General features: G+C 45.1%; 1 protein-coding gene across 3 annotated transcripts in view; it reads right to left on the bottom strand.

Annotated features, from left to right (window-relative positions):
* Positions 1–524: 524 nt before the first annotated feature.
* PLEKHG1 (pleckstrin homology and RhoGEF domain containing G1) overlaps positions 525–18,846 on the bottom strand; it is a 71,599-nt gene continuing 53,277 nt past the window's right edge. For 2 of the 3 annotated variants that reach the window (XM_008158592.3, XM_054722479.1), the window contains 6 exons: positions 18,249–18,282; positions 16,145–16,222; positions 14,510–14,548; positions 12,716–12,738; positions 9,756–11,394; positions 525–2,549 (listed from right to left, as the gene is read on the bottom strand). In XM_008158592.3, coding sequence (XP_008156814.2) covers positions 1,486–2,549; positions 9,756–11,394; positions 12,716–12,738; positions 14,510–14,548; positions 16,145–16,222; positions 18,249–18,282 — 2,877 coding nt within the window. In that variant the 3' untranslated portion in view covers positions 525–1,485. The remainder of the gene's footprint in view (positions 2,550–9,755; positions 11,395–12,715; positions 12,739–14,509; positions 14,549–16,144; positions 16,223–18,248; positions 18,283–18,846) is intronic. The other variant, XM_054722478.1, reaches the window with a different exon arrangement.

The following is an 18,846-nucleotide window of genomic DNA, read 5'->3' as shown; positions in this document are numbered from 1 at the left end:
TTGTTCACCTTCAAATGAAAAGCCAGGATCCCTTACCCTACACATACTGTCGTTTATTAAAATAAAAACGGAGAGGGTTGGGGAGGGACCACAGAATGTAAAACTGCTTAAAATGAGAATTCAGAGGCCACTGTTGAGAAACTTTCTTGTTGCACTGACTGGAGTCTTCAATAAGAGAGAATATTTTTATAAAGGAGCAGCAAACCTGCCTTCATTTTTCTGTTTAGCTTCCTTGTTTTTGCCTCTACTCACAAGATTTGCTTTTGTTTTCAGTTTACTTTGCATAAAGAGTTATAGTCATACAACATATCACAATAAACGGCTATCTGAAGACCATAATTACAACATGAAAGATGTTATGGGAACGTATCAACCTAAGATTCCGTTCTTTTATATGCCCCACACAATGTTTGCTTTCGGAAACAAATTTCACTGCAGCCAGGGATATCCTGCAGGCTGGGTCAGGGTACTTGGCTGAGTACAAAACTCATGAAAGTTCATGTGAAAAACTGCTCTGCAAAGGGTAACTTTAAAGTGCTTTGATTTATTTTAGCTCGTGTTTTAGTCGCTGTTGATAAGAGACAGGCACAAAAAATAGTAAGAACGGTTCTATTCCTCCCAACCCTTCAACTAAAATATGAGCAGATAATCAAGCTGTTCCCAGATGTCAACCCATCTTTTCCAAGAGTTAAGTCAATTTGCATTTTTCTTGGGTTTCTTTAAGCCACTGAGGAAATCATCTGTTTAACCCCAGGAATCAGAAAATAAACGCGAAGAGCAGTACATTCTCCAGGCCTTGTCCAGGAACCCAGGTAGAGATTTTTGCTTACAGAACATTGGTCTCGTTACATGCTAATTTCCAATACTTAGACCATGTCTGCATTACAATGAACCGATGTAGAAATGAATACCAGAATAGGAACCCTAAAATGGGCACCGAAGAGTATACTCCAATTAGAGATCTTTAGCTTATGTTATTCTAGGGTCGTGCCACAAGTAGAACAAAAATGCCAGCTATAATAAGCATAATCCTTTAAACAGCTTTGGCTTCCTTTCATTTTAAAAACATATGGAAAAGCCTCTTTGCTGCCTCTGAGTCCTAAGATAAAACCAGCCGTGGCTTCCGGATAACAAGAGGAGTATTGCATTTCTTAAAATCTGGGCACTATTGTAAGAATATAGAGAAAAAAATATGGCCATCTTGTTAAAAAAAGAAAACCATCTAGAAATTTTCAAGTAAGATTGACTTACATGAAACATGAAGATAACCAGCATCAGAAAACAGGTAAGATGCTGACACTGGCTACAGTACAATCCTGGCTGGATCATCAGCCATTCAAAAAGTTGTGCTGTAAAAGAAAAGTACATTTTACACCTCTGGTAATTACAAAACTGTTTTAATCCGGTACATAGAAAAACACGCCTCAGGGTCTGTAATTCATGAGCATATGAAGAAGTGAATGCGGGCAGCGGCTCTTAAGAACCTTAGGCAAAGCTGCTAGAACTAAGACACTGGAATTTTTCCCTTAGACTCTGGACAATGTTTTGCTGATTGGGAGATGGGCCCCTCCAAAGATAGTCATTCAGTTTGTCAGAATCGTCGTATGGTGTCAGATAGGGTGACACCCCAAGTTTGCCGCTCATTGGCTTTTTGGGAGTGCACGGACTATGCAGAGAGTAAGATGGGTCGTTGCTGCCGACATTATCAGAAAAGTCTGCATCCACTATCTTTGGGTCAGATTTCTTCCTACGACTGTGAGACAGCTCTAACTCTGACTCATCTTCTTCTGACTTTATTTCCACGTAGTCATCTTCGTCTCCTTCAGTCTCTTTGAAATTGGAAAAATAGTTCTGTGTAGCTATTTGGGCATTTAAGGGTAAATTCCTATTTACTACCAGAACTTTCTGTGAGTCTTGGAGAGTGAGATCTGAGCGTTTTCCAGTACCCTGTTGACGCGAGTCACCTATCCCTGGCGGCAAATCCTGGTGACTCTCACACCTTGAACTGTTGTGTAAAGACAACAGCTGTTGCCTTCCCATTTCATTGGGGTAGTTGATGGAGTCCGCTGACTTGTTTATTAAGATGGAGGACGATGACTGGGACCTGTTATAAGGCTGAGATTTAGCGCCGAATCCTTTCCGACCCAAAGAGTTATAAAGATGGCCTTGACATGAGTTCTCCTTGTTGGGCTGACTGACTACCACGCTGTGTCTCTGCATGGAGCCCAGCAGATGGTCGGAGGTTTGCAGAGAAGGCACGGAGCAAGCTGTGGACAAATGTCTTGGAATATTTTTTGTGTTGATCTCCAAAGTAGGATATTTTGGCTTCAAGTCTTGCCCTGGCCGGGGACAGAAATCCGCTAATTCTCCATTACTATAGGTCGAATGCAAAAGCCAATCCTCGCTACCACGTTGGGTCTGGGAAGGTGATGTCGATCTCAGGCTGGAGGATTCTTGAGTGCTGGCCCAGCCATCCTTCTGAGTCTTAAAGGGAGTCTCTCTGAATACAATCTGGTCGTACAGTTGGGAATACTCAGCAATCCTGGCACCTGGAAGGCAAATATTGAAACAAAAACATACACAGGATTATTTCTATATGAGAAGATTGAAGAGATAACATAAACTTCTCACCTATTTTAAGAATTTAAACAGTAGACAGGACTTTTAAGTTTGAAGATGACTAGCCATTGAATACTAAGCAACACAAACTAATAAAAATAATCCATAGTTTAATAAGAAGCAAAGATGCCACCTAAGAATTCAGTTAATTTGATCTAATTCTAGATTCTGTTATTTCAACAGTAGGTCTTCAAGTGTTTGCTATTTGTCATGAATATTTCTAGTGTTCTTTTACAAGCATGACATAGCGTCAGTGCTAAAGACAGACATCATAGGAATCAGAAAGTTAACCCTGGTTCACGAAGAATAACTCAAGTAGTCATTAAAAGAAGCATGACCGCAATCCACCATGCAATGGCTACCCCGGCTTCTTACCAGCCTCGATTGCTCTCAGACAACTACTCCCAGAAGAGTCTGCTGCCTGTGGCTGCTTCTACTCTTCCTGTTTCCAGGCAGCCCTCCACAGCCACTGTCTGGGGAGTTAATGTCTGCAGGAGGCCCTCCCACCCAGCGCTTCAGAACTGTGTGTGTTGATGGACCCATATATCCTTGCCCAACCCCAAGAAGCTGGGCACTCAAGTCTGTGCTTGCACTATATAAAGAATAAGCCACCTGTGCATATAATTGATACACTAATGCCTCTAATATTGGTGCCAGAACAGGATTTGACCATTACTCTATGGAAGCTATTGCCACTTCACATTAAGCTATGAGGACGTTCTCTCTGCTCCACTTCTGAGCACAGACTTTTCTAAAGACATTTACAGAACCTTGCCATGGATAGAGCATTCTCGTGGGCCGGGAATGACTTAGGAGAGAGAACCCAGAGATGTCAATTTCAAGAGCAATTTTCCCCCTCGACTCCCAACAAAGTACCCACATGACTACCCTAGAATCAAAGAATTCCATGCACCCTATAAATCACTCAGACCACATCTCCAGTGTCTACGAAGGGAATCTATCGATCCCATAGAGCAGTGATGGCGAACCTATGACACGCGTGTCAGCACTAAATATTTAGTGTTTGGTTTATTAAATACAATTATATATAACAATTGCCAAAACCGGTTTGGCTCGGTGGATAGAGCGTCGGTCTGCGGACTGAAAGGTTCCAGGTTCGATTCCGGTCAAGGGCATGTACATTGGTTGCGGGCACATACCCAGTAGGGGGTGTGCAGGAGGCAGCTGATCGATGTTTCTCATCAATGTTTCTAACTCTCTCTCCCTCTCCCTTCCTCTCTGTAAAAAAAAATCAATAAAATATTAAAAAAAATAAATACAATTATATATAACAATTATACCTTTATGTTATTTAAACTATAAATATCGCGAAATAAAGTTTTTTCCTCAAAGTGACACACTACCTGAGTTATGCTCAGTTTTTTGGCGAAGTTTGACACACCAAGCTCAAAAGGTTGCCCATCACTGCCATAGAGGATAACCAGCAAGTGACAATACATTTTCTTCTTTAAACTATTTATAAGTTCAGTAACCTGTCGTTAGTAAATTATTCCTTCAATTTAAACTAAAATTTTAGTTCAGTTTTTGCCATTTCTGTTGGGTCAATCTTCTATGAGAACAGAAATCAATCTACATTCTGTGTGCCCTTTAATTGCAAACCCCTCAAATTACTTGCTCCCTGGTCCCCAGAATCAGGGCAAATAGTCTGTTTAACTTCTCATTATAGATCCTATATCCAGATCCTTCAGGTTTTCAAATCCAAATTTCTCAGAAGGACAGAGATTATTCATTTAGAATTTCTAGTAATAAATACCTGAGCTATTACTCCTTAAAGGGCATAGTAAAGGCTTTCAATATTAATTAAGATTTGGCAACCCCTTAGGAGACTGAAAGTCTACATGGACACCACCATGATAGCCATCCTGAAATCTATAATGGTTCGTTAACTAGGAAACCCACGCAAAGGCAAGGACCTTTACACATAGACATTAGTTAGTAGTCCCATCTGAAAGTTGGATGTTTCTGCCCAAGCTATTATCACCTACACTATGGCCCTGAGCCCGATCCCACAACCGAATCAGGAAGGCTCTGAGCTTTCACCAGGTTCCAAGAAGATAACAACTTTGGGGAAAGCAGTGAGAGCTAAGTTAAACATTCAGTCACACTATTCTAGCATCCAAATGTAACCCTAAAGTCTTATAAGAACAATTAACTCTTGACTTTAGAACATGGTGGCCCAGATCATCTGAAACCATGTGTCATCCAAAATATCCACAGTATTTCTTGTGCCTTTTTCTTCCTTACCACACTCTTCTTTGGCTTAATCAAGTCCTGTTTACCTCTCAAAACCCTCCATGAGCCCTAATCCTGCCGTGAATCTTTGTCTAACTGATTTCTCCTCTGGTAAGTCTTACTTAGTGTGCCCCAGCTGGAAGCTAATTCCAGCAGGGAATAATAAAATGTAAGAAGTCCTCAAAAGGTTGATGGGCTTCTATATTCAGCAGGGCTGAATCATATTATTGCCTGCTGGAATGGCTGAAAGCATTTCCCCAAACCTAAAGATTTGCATATATTATTGCCTGCTATTGAAACAGCCTAAGGCAGTTCCTCCAACCTGACAATGCCTACTGTATACCAAACCTTGCCTTTGAGATGTATTTATAATTCTGAGCATATGAAGATTGCCTTAGGGCAATTTGTGTTAATAAAAAGCTAGGGGTCCAGAGACTTGGGGAACTTGGTTGCTATAGCTAAGTCTCCTCTGGCTCCCTCATGTATTCCAAATTTATATTTCCAGTCTCTTTATTAATTTACTCGCAGCCCTTCTCCAGATTCCTAAACCCTTCTAGATGCTGAGAAACACCCCGGCGTGCCCCTGTGTGTACTTAGTGTACAACCAACACTTGGCTATTGGTTGTGCACACATGCATGTATATGGCTGCATGCACACACACACTCTTGGGTTTCTACTTGTTTTATATGGGTTAGTTTATTATTCCAGCTTGTCCGTGAGCTTTAACCTTGGAGAATAATCCCTACAGAGTACCAAGCACGCTTCAAGATAGAAACTAGTCTCAAGAACTACTTAATTACTCAGGTAATTTCTGGACTGCCCCCTTTTATTCGAAGCATGGTGTTGAAAATGGATGTGCTTTCCCGAAGACCATGCCGCTGAGAGTGGAAAGGCAGCCTAGAAACCAGGCATAGCAGGGAAAAGGGGAAACAGGAAGATAACCTTTGATAACATACCCCTACAGGTAATTTGTAATGCATACAGTTTATCTTTGGATAATAAAAAAGTTGGTCATTTACTAGTATAAATTTGGAATCAAAAGTATCTCACAAGTAAACAATATACTGTGTCTATGTTTTGAGGGTTTTTTTTTTTTGGGTCACAGGTTGACCTTCTAAGTGAGTCTATAATTTGCTTGATGCCAATGTGAACAAGACAAGCCTCCAGAGCCATGGCTCTCATTAGATTCCCTCAGCCAGATGTGTGGGAAATAGCCAGACCAGATCACACTGCAGCCTCCAAGGCTGAGTGTTAGGCAGCTGGACCCAAGTCCCCTGCATCCTTAGTTCTGGCATTAGCAGTCTTTACAGAACATGCACATCATCATTATGTGACAACCCCAAGGCAGTCTCTGGTTTATTTCTCTTTTGCAAAAGTTTAAAAGGTGGAGTTCTTATGGTACCAGATAAATATTTGAAGGGATGCTTCCTGAGAGAAGCATGAAATACACTGTTTCCAAGACAGAGGATTAAAATCAGTGTTTCCGATGTTGCTCGAGATGTAGACCACAGCATAAAATGTCATTTTGCCTTCCGTACTTTGCACAAGGAGGAAAATTCCTCGCGCCTGTATGGAGTTTTCTCCCATGTAAGACATCACACACAAAGAAAGAGAACCCCAAGGCCTCATTGGTCTCAAGGACTATCAGGGGGGACGCCTGACCGAAACAGACGGCCAGCAAGCTACATCAGGCTCTAAAAGGTAGGAGCAACTAGACCTGGTTGGGTGATTTCTAGGCGGAAATCTGCCCCGGGGCCTGTAGACCCCGGCTAGAGAGTTCAATAAAGGTGCTCGAGAGTGTCGGCAGGTGAATAGGGTGCTCCTCCTTCCGGACAACACCGAGAGCAAGCTCCTGGCAAAGTGGCAAGGCCCACACGAAGAAGTCTGGAGAATCGGTCCATTCGATGACAACGTCCTGTGCCCAGATAAACGAGAGAGAGAAAAGGAGTCATCACGTCAACTGATTGAAAGCCTAGTGGGCACAGGAGTGGTCTCGATCCACCCAGATGGAAGATCCTCCGGTCCGAGAGATGGAAGGCCCTGGGGGCGACTCCACTCTCAGAAGATGCCTGGGAGAGAGCGTCTCCTCTTTGTCGGGGAGAACGTGATCGTAGCCCACCATGTCAAGAGAGTACCCAGACATAAGGCTGAGAAAAGATCCTGTGGGGTCCCAACGCACACCAGTAGGCAAAACCAAAAGGAGAGCAAACCAAAAGTGAGAAGCAAAAGAAAACCACCAAGGAAGTCTACGCATACTTAAAAGAAGGGGAACAAAGAAGGCGATTCAAGGTAGCTCTGAGCCCCAGCCTCAGTACTGAAGGATGTGCTTCCATCAAAGTTAGAGTTTTGCCTTGTAATGGATGGTCTATGTTCAACACAACCTGGCTGGGGGGATGGGGAGGGGGGGGAGGGTGGTGTACCACTTCTTAAACGACAGTCTGCTGGCATAAGCCATCATCACCAGAAACTTTAGTAGTATATTTCCTCTCATTCTGAGGATCGCTGGCCCAGATTCAGTCAGTGGCTGCACTGCCAATTCCATCCTGTTCCCAGTGCTGTCTGTGCCCCCAAATAGCCCGTCTACAGCTGGAACTCAGGCTCATTTTCTATGAATAACAACCGACCAGAGTAGCAATCTAGCATTGCCAAGGGGACGTGGATTAATTCAACCATATTATTGCAAAGAGAAAAAATATGGGATCTAGTTTGTCTCACATTTTAACCTTTATTTAAAAAGAAAATATCTCAAAGAGAGTCTGTAAAATTCTTCAGGGAACAATTCCAGGGCTTAACTTCCCTATCTGTTAAGAAATTTTACTGAATGATTAGCTTTAGGAAAAGAGTAGAGCTTTAGAGGATTCTCAAACTTAAAAAAATAAATCCCTATAGATTCTTGTCATGTAACTTGTAGATTCATTTAGGACTTGGACATCCCCTTCTTATCCTCTGGTTTCCATGGAGATGATGTAACCAATCCCAAAGAAAGGAGGAGAGTGAGTGGCATAATCCTGGCAGAGGAGTCTTGTTGTCATTAAGCTAAGTATCTGAACGTCCCTGATGATGAGCCATCTGGCATTTACTTTTAATTGGAGAACCATCTCTTCTCATTTGATACTGAGGAGTGGTCCTTTGTCAGAAAATCCAGGGCAGGGATTCTTAAAATATGATTGAAAGGCCACACTGATTTAAAATGCTAATTCCTGCCCAGCTGGTGTGGCTCAGTGGGTTTGAGCTTTGTTCCACGCCCCAGGAAGTCCAGTGGGTCCATTCCTGGTCAGGGCCCATTACTAGGTTGTGGGCTCAATCCCCACAAGGGGGCGTGCAGAAGGCAGTCAATTGATGTTCCACTCTCACATTGATGTTTCTCTCTCCCTCTCCTTCTCCCTTCCTCTGAAACCAATAAAAACATATATATATATATTTTAAAAAAAGCTAATTCTTGAGCCTCACCCCAGAAATTTCTCTAGATCTGGAGGTGAAAAGGTCCTCAGTGAGAGCCAGTGCCCTGGGCTGGGATGTCTTTTCACGACATTTGTGTGCTTTATCCCCATCTACACTCCACCACCAGGACCAGCGTTCAGTTTTGTCCTCTGCAGCCAGGAGGCGTGCACTTCTTTGTAACAGAGAAAGAAATCAAGCCCCGGACATCTTGTTCCTTTAGCCTTAACCGTACCAACACCATCCCTGAGATCCTGGTTTAGTTCTGCCCCACAAAGGAGGCTTGACTAAAAGAATTCAGCTTTTTGGAAGCATGTGTTAGAATACCAAATGAAACAGTTTTCAGTGCATTATAGCAGCTATTTGAAAAAATCAACTAGTAACCGAAATATGTGAGAAGAAAACTGAGTCATAGAATGAACAGCTTTAAAATGCAGAAAGGATTCCTTTTTGTCTGTTAGGACAAGTAGGCAGTTCTGTTGGGATTCTGGAGCAAAGAGCAATCCTATTCCTTACGCTTCCAAACCTTAAAAGCTCACGTGAGCTACTCCTCCTGACACCCTGATGTATGGGGAAAAGCTCTCGATGCCACAGGTTAAGCCAATCACTGTATTCCACGGTTCAGACTGTGTTAGAGAAAACTTCTTACAGCAGCAAATCTGTGGTGACACTGTTACATGCACAAATGTTACATGCGTGAGACCCAATCACGCTCCAGCTCGCATGAGTGGGCGACGTGGGAAAGGGTCTGCGTTGTTTTGGGTGAAGGGGAGCAGAGTTGGCCACCCCAAAACAGGCCTTTTGGGATATTGATTCTTTTGAGTTGGTTATTTTTAAGAAAAGAAACACTCAGAAAAAACCTTTGATCTTCCCCCTCATTTCCTAAAAGGAATTTAGATCGAGGCCCTGCTTCAGGAAGGGAGCCGTCATTCTATCGTTTAATAAAAACTAGTGACAGACAGGGGGGGAACCTAGCAAGGCCCCTGTGCTTAAAGTCCTCTGCGTCCCATTACTGAGGATGGTCCCCCAAACCTCTATTTACCAAACATTGCTTTTCTCCATGAGGTTGCCTTCCTGCCCTTTGAAATTCCCAACCACACCTCCCTTCTCTCATCTCCAGAATGACACAGAAGCCTCAACTGCCCAATGCGTCCTTGAGTCTCACATTCTTAGGGCCCGCCCTGCATGAACTCTCTAATACATTTTGGACATATTCCCCTGTTATCTGGTTTCATGTCCATCTGATTATCAGCCCAGCCAGCACGTAGGAAGGTGGGAGGAAAAGGGGCTTTGGACAGCCCACGTTAGTAGGTCACAGCCTCACTCTGAGAGGGCGTACGTCTGAGTGGCAATGTTCTCACGGTCTTACGGGCATCCGGAACCTGACAGCTAGCTGCTCTCACGTCTTACTGCCCAGGAGGAAGGAGGCAGAGGAGGAACATACCGATGGCGGGCCCGCCTTGCTTCTTGTCTTCCAGGATGGCAGCCAGGTCCTTGGGCCCAGCTTTCTGCGGCTGGCTGGCCGGTGGCTGCTCCACCTCCGGGCCTTTCACTTTTAAAAGCTGATTTGCCTTCTTGATCTTCTGGCTGTACTGCCTCGCCATCATAAAAACCCGGCTCTTGGTCTTATCTGTGGCGTCCACCCCAGGGTCCAGGCTGTCCAGGTCCGCCTGGGACAGACTGCTGTTGGCCAGGTCATAGGGATTCTCCAGGGGAGGCCCTTCGCTGGCCAGAGAGAGCCGGTTGAGACTGAGAAAGGAGCCTTCCTTAGACAGGAGGTCCCCCCCCAGCGGGCAGCTGGCCCGGCTGGCCCGGCCCGGCCTGTCCTGCAGCGTGAGGAGTGCGCGGCTCTCGGGCAGCGAGAGGGTGGACAGGGCCTGGGCCGCGTCCTGGCTCAGCTCGGGCGCGCTCTCCGAGTGCAGCCGGTCCGGCACGTCGTCTTTGCTGACGGGAAAGGCCGCCAGGAGCCGGTCTCTGGCCTTGACCTCGTTCTTCTTGATGTAATTCTCCAGGTCATTCCAGATCTCGTCGACTTCTTCCGACAGCTTATCGGATAGAGACTTCTCCGCGAGGGACAAGTTGCAGCCGAAGGAGTTGTAGAGCAAACTCAAGTAGTCGTGGTCCGAGGGGCCCGGGGGGTAGGGCGCCTCGTCCTCGCTGAGCTGGAGGCTGTCCTGGGACACGAAGGGCCGCAGGCTGTCGCAGCACGCGAAGTCGGCCTCCAGGCCCAGGAAGGTGCTCCTCTTGGGCCGCGTGAGGCTGCTGCATCTCACGTCCAGCGAGGGCGGGTCTGGGAGGCGGATGGTGTCGTAGATGTTCTCCTCCACCACCTCAAGTTCATGTACGCTCTGGTTGGACGCCTCCCGACCTGGCCGAGGTCCCCCCCTCTTGGTGTGCAGAGGGCTCTTCTCGTGGCCAGCGTGCCCCTTGGAGAAGGCTAGCTCCGGGGTGCTCTTGGGTCGAACAGAGTCCCTGGCTGATTTGGGGGGAGTGGATTCAGCTTCTTCCCGTTGGGCAACCATGAGTTTTAAGTCCTCGTAACTTATGTTATCGTAGACGTGGTCTATGTCATCCAGAGTCAACTCTATGGATGACCCGAAGGGTGTCATTCCGTCCTGCCCTTCCGTCTTAGGGTCGTCCTGCAGTTCCCTCTGGGGACTGTACTGAGAGCCGTCGCTGTCCCTGACCCTGATTTCCGGAGGGAACGTGTTGCTCTCGCCAGCACTGCTAGCCCGCCGGACCACCCTGTGGCCGGAGCTGGCGGGCTCTGTGGGCTCGATCTGTCCCAGGTGCCAACTGCAAGGGCGACTGGAAGTGCTGTCTTCGCTCAGTCGGCTGGAGTTCAGGTCGGAAGAGGAAAAGGACGGCACGAACATCTGGTAGTCGTCGTCCTCCTCCTCGTTCTCCTGGGACCGGCGGCTGGGAAACAGGGCCTGCCTGATCTGGTGGTCCGTCCAGATGTTCCTGACGGCCCCGCCCCCGCGAAGCGCGCTGAGAATGGCCGAGCCGCTGGGCTGGCTGCTCCTCTGCGCGGGCGACGGCCCTGCCGACCTCCGCTGGGGAGAGCCTTCTCCTCTGGAAACCTGCGGGGGTAGAAACACTGATGGAATCGCAGCACCAGGGACGCATAACTTGCGGCATTGTCCTGTGTTTACACATTGCCTATCCCACTGCTAGACAATGAAATTCACGAAGAACATCATCAGTGAACACTGATGACTTTCACTGAGTTGAAAAGCACTTCAGCCCTAGCCGGTTTGGCTCAGTGGATAGAGCATCGGCCTGCGGACTAAAGGGTCCCGGGTTCTGGTCAAAGGCACATTGCCCGGGGTGTGGGCTCAATCCCCCTCGGGGGTGTGCAGCTGATCAATAATTCATCATTGATGTTTCTATCTCTCTCTCCCTCTCCCTTCCTCTCTGAAATCAATAAAAGTGTATATTAAAAAAAAAAAAAAAGAAAAGTACTTCAGATTTTTGCAAAAGGGGCAGAAAGGCCAGTAACTGGTGTTTACTTAGAAATAAGCGAGGCCATTTGCAGACGCCCTCCAAGCTTAATGTTCACAGGCACTCGGTGAATTAGCTATGATTGCACCGGTTTCCCAGGAAGGAAATCTAGGCTCATAAGAATTCAATGACTGGCTGAATTCTGCCCTGAACCTGACCAGCTCTGCCTTGGTTTACGGGTTCTAGGCAAAGACCTGGTTGCAGGAATGTCATTTAATCAATCCACTGTTGAGCTAATGAGATTTTTACTTTCTTTCAAAATACATTTAATTAAGTAATATCTCGATGCCTGTGAGGAAGTAAACTACATGCGACATTAATGATGTCTAATCAGAGAACACAATGGGGTCCTTTATAACTTGGAACCTTTCTTGCTGGAGCTCGATGGTGCAGACTGGGAGTGGACTGCCCTCTGAGGCCCTCTGTAGGTATAAACAACAGCTTCAAAGAGTTCCTTGGAAAGGGCGAAGACCGGTTCAAACTAATTAGTACCAGGGACATGTTTTCTGATCCAAACACTGTAGTGATCTATTGGAAATCAAACTAGCAAGAATCTTTCATCACTTGTCAATGAAACTGGGATACACAGTGCCTTGGAATAGCTGCCTGTCAATATGTCTGCTTGTCTGTGTACCAGGGAGGGAAGGGAAGAGAAAAGTAAGAAGGGCAAGAATAAAATTTCATTCTGAATGTTATTTTTCTATTACAAAATTAAGTCTAAAAAAAAAAATGCCCTAGTTCCGAGAGGGAGGCCGTTATAAGGACGCGTCCTCACTTAAACCCATTTCGAAATGTAAGATAATTGCTTACACTTGGAGCACAGGCTGGGGGGAGGTACACGAGCACCTATAAAAAGTGCCGGAAGTACACACTGCACAACAAGAAACGTAGGGGGCTTACCTTTTGGATGTCTTGTGCTGTTTCTGAAAAAAATAAAAATTAAAAAAAAAATAAATAAAGTGTTGTTTTTTAAGTTTGTGGATTAAAAGTGTATCCCCCATATAGGTAAGCACTCCTATTTTAAAGGACTTTTAAACTCACTGTTCATAATGAAAGACCAAGAAGCTTCTGGGCCCTTTAGACCTAATTTTCAAAGAACACCTCCCAGTTATCGTGGCAATATGCCCTGGACTATAGATAAAACAACTACATACATCTGAGTGGTAAGTATCTTCCTTCATCCCTGAGAGCAATGGACGAATTCACGTTAATAAATTCAAAAGTCCCCCCCCCGCCACCAATATGTGTTACCTGAAAAAAAATCCACATGGCCTAAGCCCCGGAAACCACTTACACACAGGACTATGCTTCTGTTAATTTTACAACAGTTTACTGGTTACAGCGGAAAGACAGAGAGAGCATCTCTCAACAGGGTCACCGTGGCCCTGTGCAGAAGAGTGGTGCGCCCGGAATTCTGGGGATGGGTTTACGGCTCCTCCTAGAGATCCTCTTATGGATACCTTGATTATGTGCATCTCATCTTTACACGTTGCTTAATTACGGAAGCATATAAAGTAAAGAGTGATCGAACCCTCTCCACAAACCCCAGCCCGCAGAGGTAACCAAACTTAACAGTTTGATGTTCATCTTTCCAGTCCCTGCCCACTGCTCCCATCCCACCACAAAGCACAGTTTTTGCTTTTCAAATAAAGGTACAATATGCAACACTGCATTTCCTGCTAAATATATGTGGACACTCTTGTCAGTCCACGGACACATACGTCCTTCTTTCTGACGGCTGCAGAATGTTCCCCGTAACGCACATTTCAATGGATTTTACCAAACTTTGCTCTAAAAAGCTTGCACACCAATAGTTTCAAAGTGCTTGTTTTTCTCTATCTTTAGGTCAAGCTCACGGCTTTTCCCTCTTTATCTATCTCACTTAAATGTATGACTTTTTTCAACTTCAAATTATTCTTTTTTATTATTATTAATCCTCACCGGAGGATATTTTTCCCATTTATTTTTTATTCTTTACTTTTTAAAATTTAAATCCTTTATTGGTTAAAGTATTACATGAGTCTCCTTTTTCCCCCATTGACCTCCCCCTGGCCGCTCCCACCCCCCAACACATGCCCTCACCCCCCTACTGTCTGTGTCCATTGGTTATGCTTATAAGCATGCATACAAGTCCTTTGGTTGATCTCTTACTCCCTCACCCCGCACCTTCTCTAATAGTTTGGACAGTCTGCCCGATGCTTCTATGTCTCTGCTTCTATTTTTGTTCATCAGTTTATGTTGGTCATTATATTACACAAATGAGTGAGATCTTGTGATATTTATCTTTCTCTGACTGCCTTATTTCACTTAGCATAATGTAAATGTATGTCTTTTCTAACATGGGTGACCATTTAAACACTTTATTGGCAGTTTGCGTTTCTTCTGTGAAACTGCCCAATGATATTGTCTGCCTTTTAAAAAAGGATCCTTTGTCCCTTCTTTTTGATACATAGGATTCCTTTTAATAATAGGGATATTAATCTTTTTATGCCTGTTATCTATATTGCAATCATTTGATGTCACTTGGCTTTACATTTTATAATGGGGCACTATTACTTACAGAAGTTAATCAATTCCATCAATCTGTAATTCATCTGGTGCTTTTATTTTCCTCACCTGGTGCTTTTAGTGTGTGCGTGGTTTGACTTAGTGGATATCAACAAGAATGCAAAAGGAAGATGTTTCAGGACTTACCACTGGTCTTCAAAACTTTATGTGATCTTGAAGAAGGTTCTGGGAGGAAGAAAAGATAAGGCAAGCATCACTTGCAAAACCAAATCAAGAGTTTTTTGAAAAGTAAATTATTCGTTTTTGAGCAAATTAATTCAGCTCCAGAAATTTTCTATCAAATTTGCCCAAATCCCCGTTGCTTAGAGATACTTAGCAGCAAGACACTCACCCCATCAAAACTAAGGTGAACATTAAGCTGTGTAATCAGGAGTCGCATAACAGAACACCTGTCCTACCAGCTGGTACAGCAATTTCCTTAGTATTAACTACCACCTATAAGCTGATAACATTCAGTTTTAACGTTCTTATCCCGGACCCCATCCTGAGCCTCAGACCTCACATGCCAGCTGCCAGTCTGGCCTTCCTCCAGCGTTCCCACAGACCCAGCAAAACCACACGTCTCAACCTCAGCGCCCCGGTCTCCCCCATACCTGCCCCTCGCTCTGTGTTTACCTCGGCTGTCACCGACGTTCCCCTCCCAAGTTATTGACCAGGAGGTCATTCTAATTTCTCCTGTTTTCATCCATCGTCTTGTGGGATCCCACTATTCTCTACCCCAGTCACTACTGTCTTAATCCAGCCTTCAGCATCTCTCACCAGACCAGAGGGACAGCTTCCTTCCTGGTCTCCCTGCCTACTTCATTTTCCACATCGAGCCAGAATTCCGTTCTCAAAGGCAAAGATCTCATTGCTTGATATCCTTCCATAGCTTGCAGGATCGAGTTCAAACCCTCCGTGGGGCCTATTTGCCTTTCATGATCAAGCCCCTCTCTGACATCCAGCCACATCTCCCTCCATTTCACCTTGCCCACCTCCACCTCCACCTCCACCCTCACCCCCACCCTCACCTCCACCCCCAGCTCCATCCTATGTTCCCGCCAGTGTGAACAACTGACTACCAATGTCCCCTCTAAGATATTCTGGCTCAGTCTCGGGGCATCTGCCATGTCTATTCCCTCCCACCTGCCTCCTCGGTTCCTAGATTCAATCGGGGTACTGGCTATCTGCTCTCTAAGCCCCCTCTCTCCTTCCTAGAGGTGACCCTCTCCCTCTCCTGGTGTTTAGTCACCTTTTTGGACCCTCCCACTAGACTCTGAACTTCTTGCCAGCAGGAATCCTGTGTATTATTTATTCTGGCATTTTGGTCCTTAGCACAGATTAGGTAGGTACTCAATAAATAGTGATTCAAATGAAACAAACAAACAAACAAACATCTGAGGGCCCCCAAAGGTAATACTACCTGGAGTCTGGTTCAGCAACTGTGTGTTAAGAGTTTTAAGTTGGAACAATCTCAGGTATGTGTCATTTACAGGCTACAATTTTTTCACTGATGACAGTAGACAGGGTTTAGTACCCGTCTGCTACAGCAAGAGGCTATGGAAAGCAAAGCTACTTGGTTAATATGTGTGAAAACAGAGAGTTAAGTAGGAAAGAGCTTTAGAACAGAAGCTTGAGAGCCCCATCGTAATGCGGCCTCAACTGCACTCAAACTGGCCATGAGCTCCAAGACCAGGACGGATATGCCTTTCTGTCCGACCGGAAGGGACTTTCATTGCTAGTCCCCACGCTTATCAACTTTGGATGGAACATCTGAATTACCAGATTTTCTTCTCAGCCGGTAGGGAGTGGAGAAGGTTTTCGCCTGTCCCTCAGGGCTGTAGCAGAAGCCAGGGTAATCTGGAAAGAGAAGGCAGCGACTGTGAGAACCAGGTGCCTGGTGACTGCTCAGAATACGGGAGCCACCTGCTTTGGATAGCTCAGCATTTATTCTCCTCCCTCAGACAGAGTCCCTTCTTCCATACCTGGTGTTGAATATGTATCTCAATATATATATATTGATTTCAGAAAGTAAGGGAGAGATAGAAGCATCAATGATGAGAGACTCATTGATCGGCTGCCCTCTGCACTCCCCACACTGGGGATGGAGCCCACAACCCAGGCATGTACTCTGACGAGGAATCAAAACGTGACCTCCTGGTTCATACGTCAATGCTCAATCACTGAGCCACGCTGACTGGGCAGTTCATTGGCTCTTAATACTTGTCTAGACTTTGCTCCTTTGAACACCTGTTGAGTACTTTAGATTCTCTTCTCAGAAAAGGGATTATCGTTTAATTTCATAGTTTGTCTTTCTACCCCATCTAAGGGGTACCCAGACTTTGGATCAGGGAAATCTGGTCTAACCCTAAATCACTGCAGCATATTCAATGATCATCGTCATGCTGACACCAGAGGGTAACAATTTAAGGATGGCCCTGTAAACATGGCCTTCAAATTGGGGTTAATGCTCTTCAACAGCACCTGAAGTTCGAGAGAATTCTAAGGGCTGTAAAGACCACATGAATTTCTCCAGTGTCAGAGGTACAGTTATATATATGAGGTCCTTTGGTCCAATGGACTGGCTCACTCTGTTCACACTCAGCCAAGTCCAAAGTAGGGCAAATAAGGTTATTTTCCTGGGCGGGGCTGTCTGGCTTAGTCCTGGGCCCAGCAGACAGGCGTGTGGCACCAATTTGTGCTTCAAACCATTCTGTGCACCACAAAATCTTAACGGTGCCCACGAGCTAACCCAGATCCTGGGAACAAGTAAGTCGTTTTATTGAATGAACTCATCGTAATGAGGGCTGACGTCTCCAGATCCCATCTGCCTTCCACTTTCCCCCTAATTCTCACCTGGCCATCCCTGGCCATGCCTTCTCTTCAGAGTGCTTTTATATATATATATATATATATATATATATATATATATATTTATATATATATATAAATCTTAGCGATTCTGAGTAAAATGTGAGGATTTAGGGACCACAGGGCAGTGAGCCCAGCCTCGCACTGTGGGGATCGCTCCTCAGAATCTGTCGGACAGGAAATGGGAACTCGCAGCCACTGTGGCAGGCTGGAGGGTGAGTTAGCATTTGCGCTTGGGGAAAGATTCCCCAAAAGTAAGTTATTTTGAGGTTTTAAAAAAATATTTGTATTGATTTTTAGAAAGAGAGGGAGGGAGAGAGAGAGAAAACATTGATGTGAGAGGGAAACATTGATTGGGATGACACCCAACCAACTGAGCCACACGGGCCAGGGCGTTATTTTGAAAGTTTTAAGTAAAAGTTTGTCAGACCTAGTTGCCAGTCGTTAAAAGTCATCGTTTCTCTTTTTAACCTGGGAGGTAACAAGGACATGACAAAATAAGGTTTTATTTTATAGGAAAGAGCTCACTTACATTTATTCTCTGCCTGCTTGTATAAGCCTAGAAATGCAATCACATATGTGGGGCAGTTGTAATTTTGAAATGTGTGCTGTTATCAGGAAAACCAGTAACTATCTAGTTATCTCGATGTTTTCAGATAATCAACACAGATTTTCTGTTGATGGGGTGAAGTGGGAAATGGACTGTGAGACCTTAATTGTTGGCGGTGGGGGGTGGGGGGCAAGAGTTGACCCTGGGAGCATATCTTACATTGTTAGTTGACACAGAGACCTAGCTACTGGCCAGCCGTCAGGTGACTCACAGATAAAGCAGGAGGAATCAATGCAGAAACAAATCAATGTGTCAGGGAGAGATGGTGCTGCCTGCCGACTATTTGTTACAACAGTTAGAGAGAGCTGCTACTTAACTGACATCTTTATAAACTTTAAGATAGAAAATGTGGTAGGTACAAGTAGAAAATGAAATCTCAAATTGTGTTAAGAAAATGAAACTTACGAATGGCATCCATTTCTAGTATTGCTTGCTTTGCCTGAAAGAAAGAAAATATAGCTATAATTGCAATTACATTCTTTTGGTTTCTACTTTAAACTACCAATCCTAACATGGCTCTTATCCCACCCGAATAAGTGGTTTTTTAAAAGCTTTTTAAAGAAACTCATTATTTCTCTTAGGCATTAACACATAGTTCGAGGGACTCAAACAGGTGAGTGCCCCCATGTGGGGAGTAGATGCCACATAACTGGCTCCAGCGCTAAACTACAGCCCCACCTGGAAAGAAAGGAGGGGGGAAAGGGGGAGAAACAAAGGGAGGGAGGAGGAGAAAGGGAGAAAAAGAGGGAGAGAGAAAAAGGGGTTTGGTGGGGAGCAGGGGAGGGGGGGGGAGAAGAGGTAAGAGAAGAAAAAGGGAAATATTCCACCAAACATTTCCAAAACCTGGCTCATCATCAATACCTGTTGGTCAGCGTATTATAAAATGTAGACTCCTGCTACCCAGCCCTTACCCACTGAACTCAACCCAGGTCTACTGACCCAAAAGCCCCCGGGATAGCGCCCAGGATCTGCACAACTGGCCCTCCCCATACCACTCAACTGT

The sequence above is a fragment of the Eptesicus fuscus genome, chromosome 10 (genome assembly GCF_027574615.1).
Source record: "Eptesicus fuscus isolate TK198812 chromosome 10, DD_ASM_mEF_20220401, whole genome shotgun sequence".
Lineage (NCBI taxonomy): Eukaryota > Metazoa > Chordata > Mammalia > Chiroptera > Vespertilionidae > Eptesicus > Eptesicus fuscus.
This window is presented reverse-complemented; position numbering and strand designations above follow the sequence as displayed.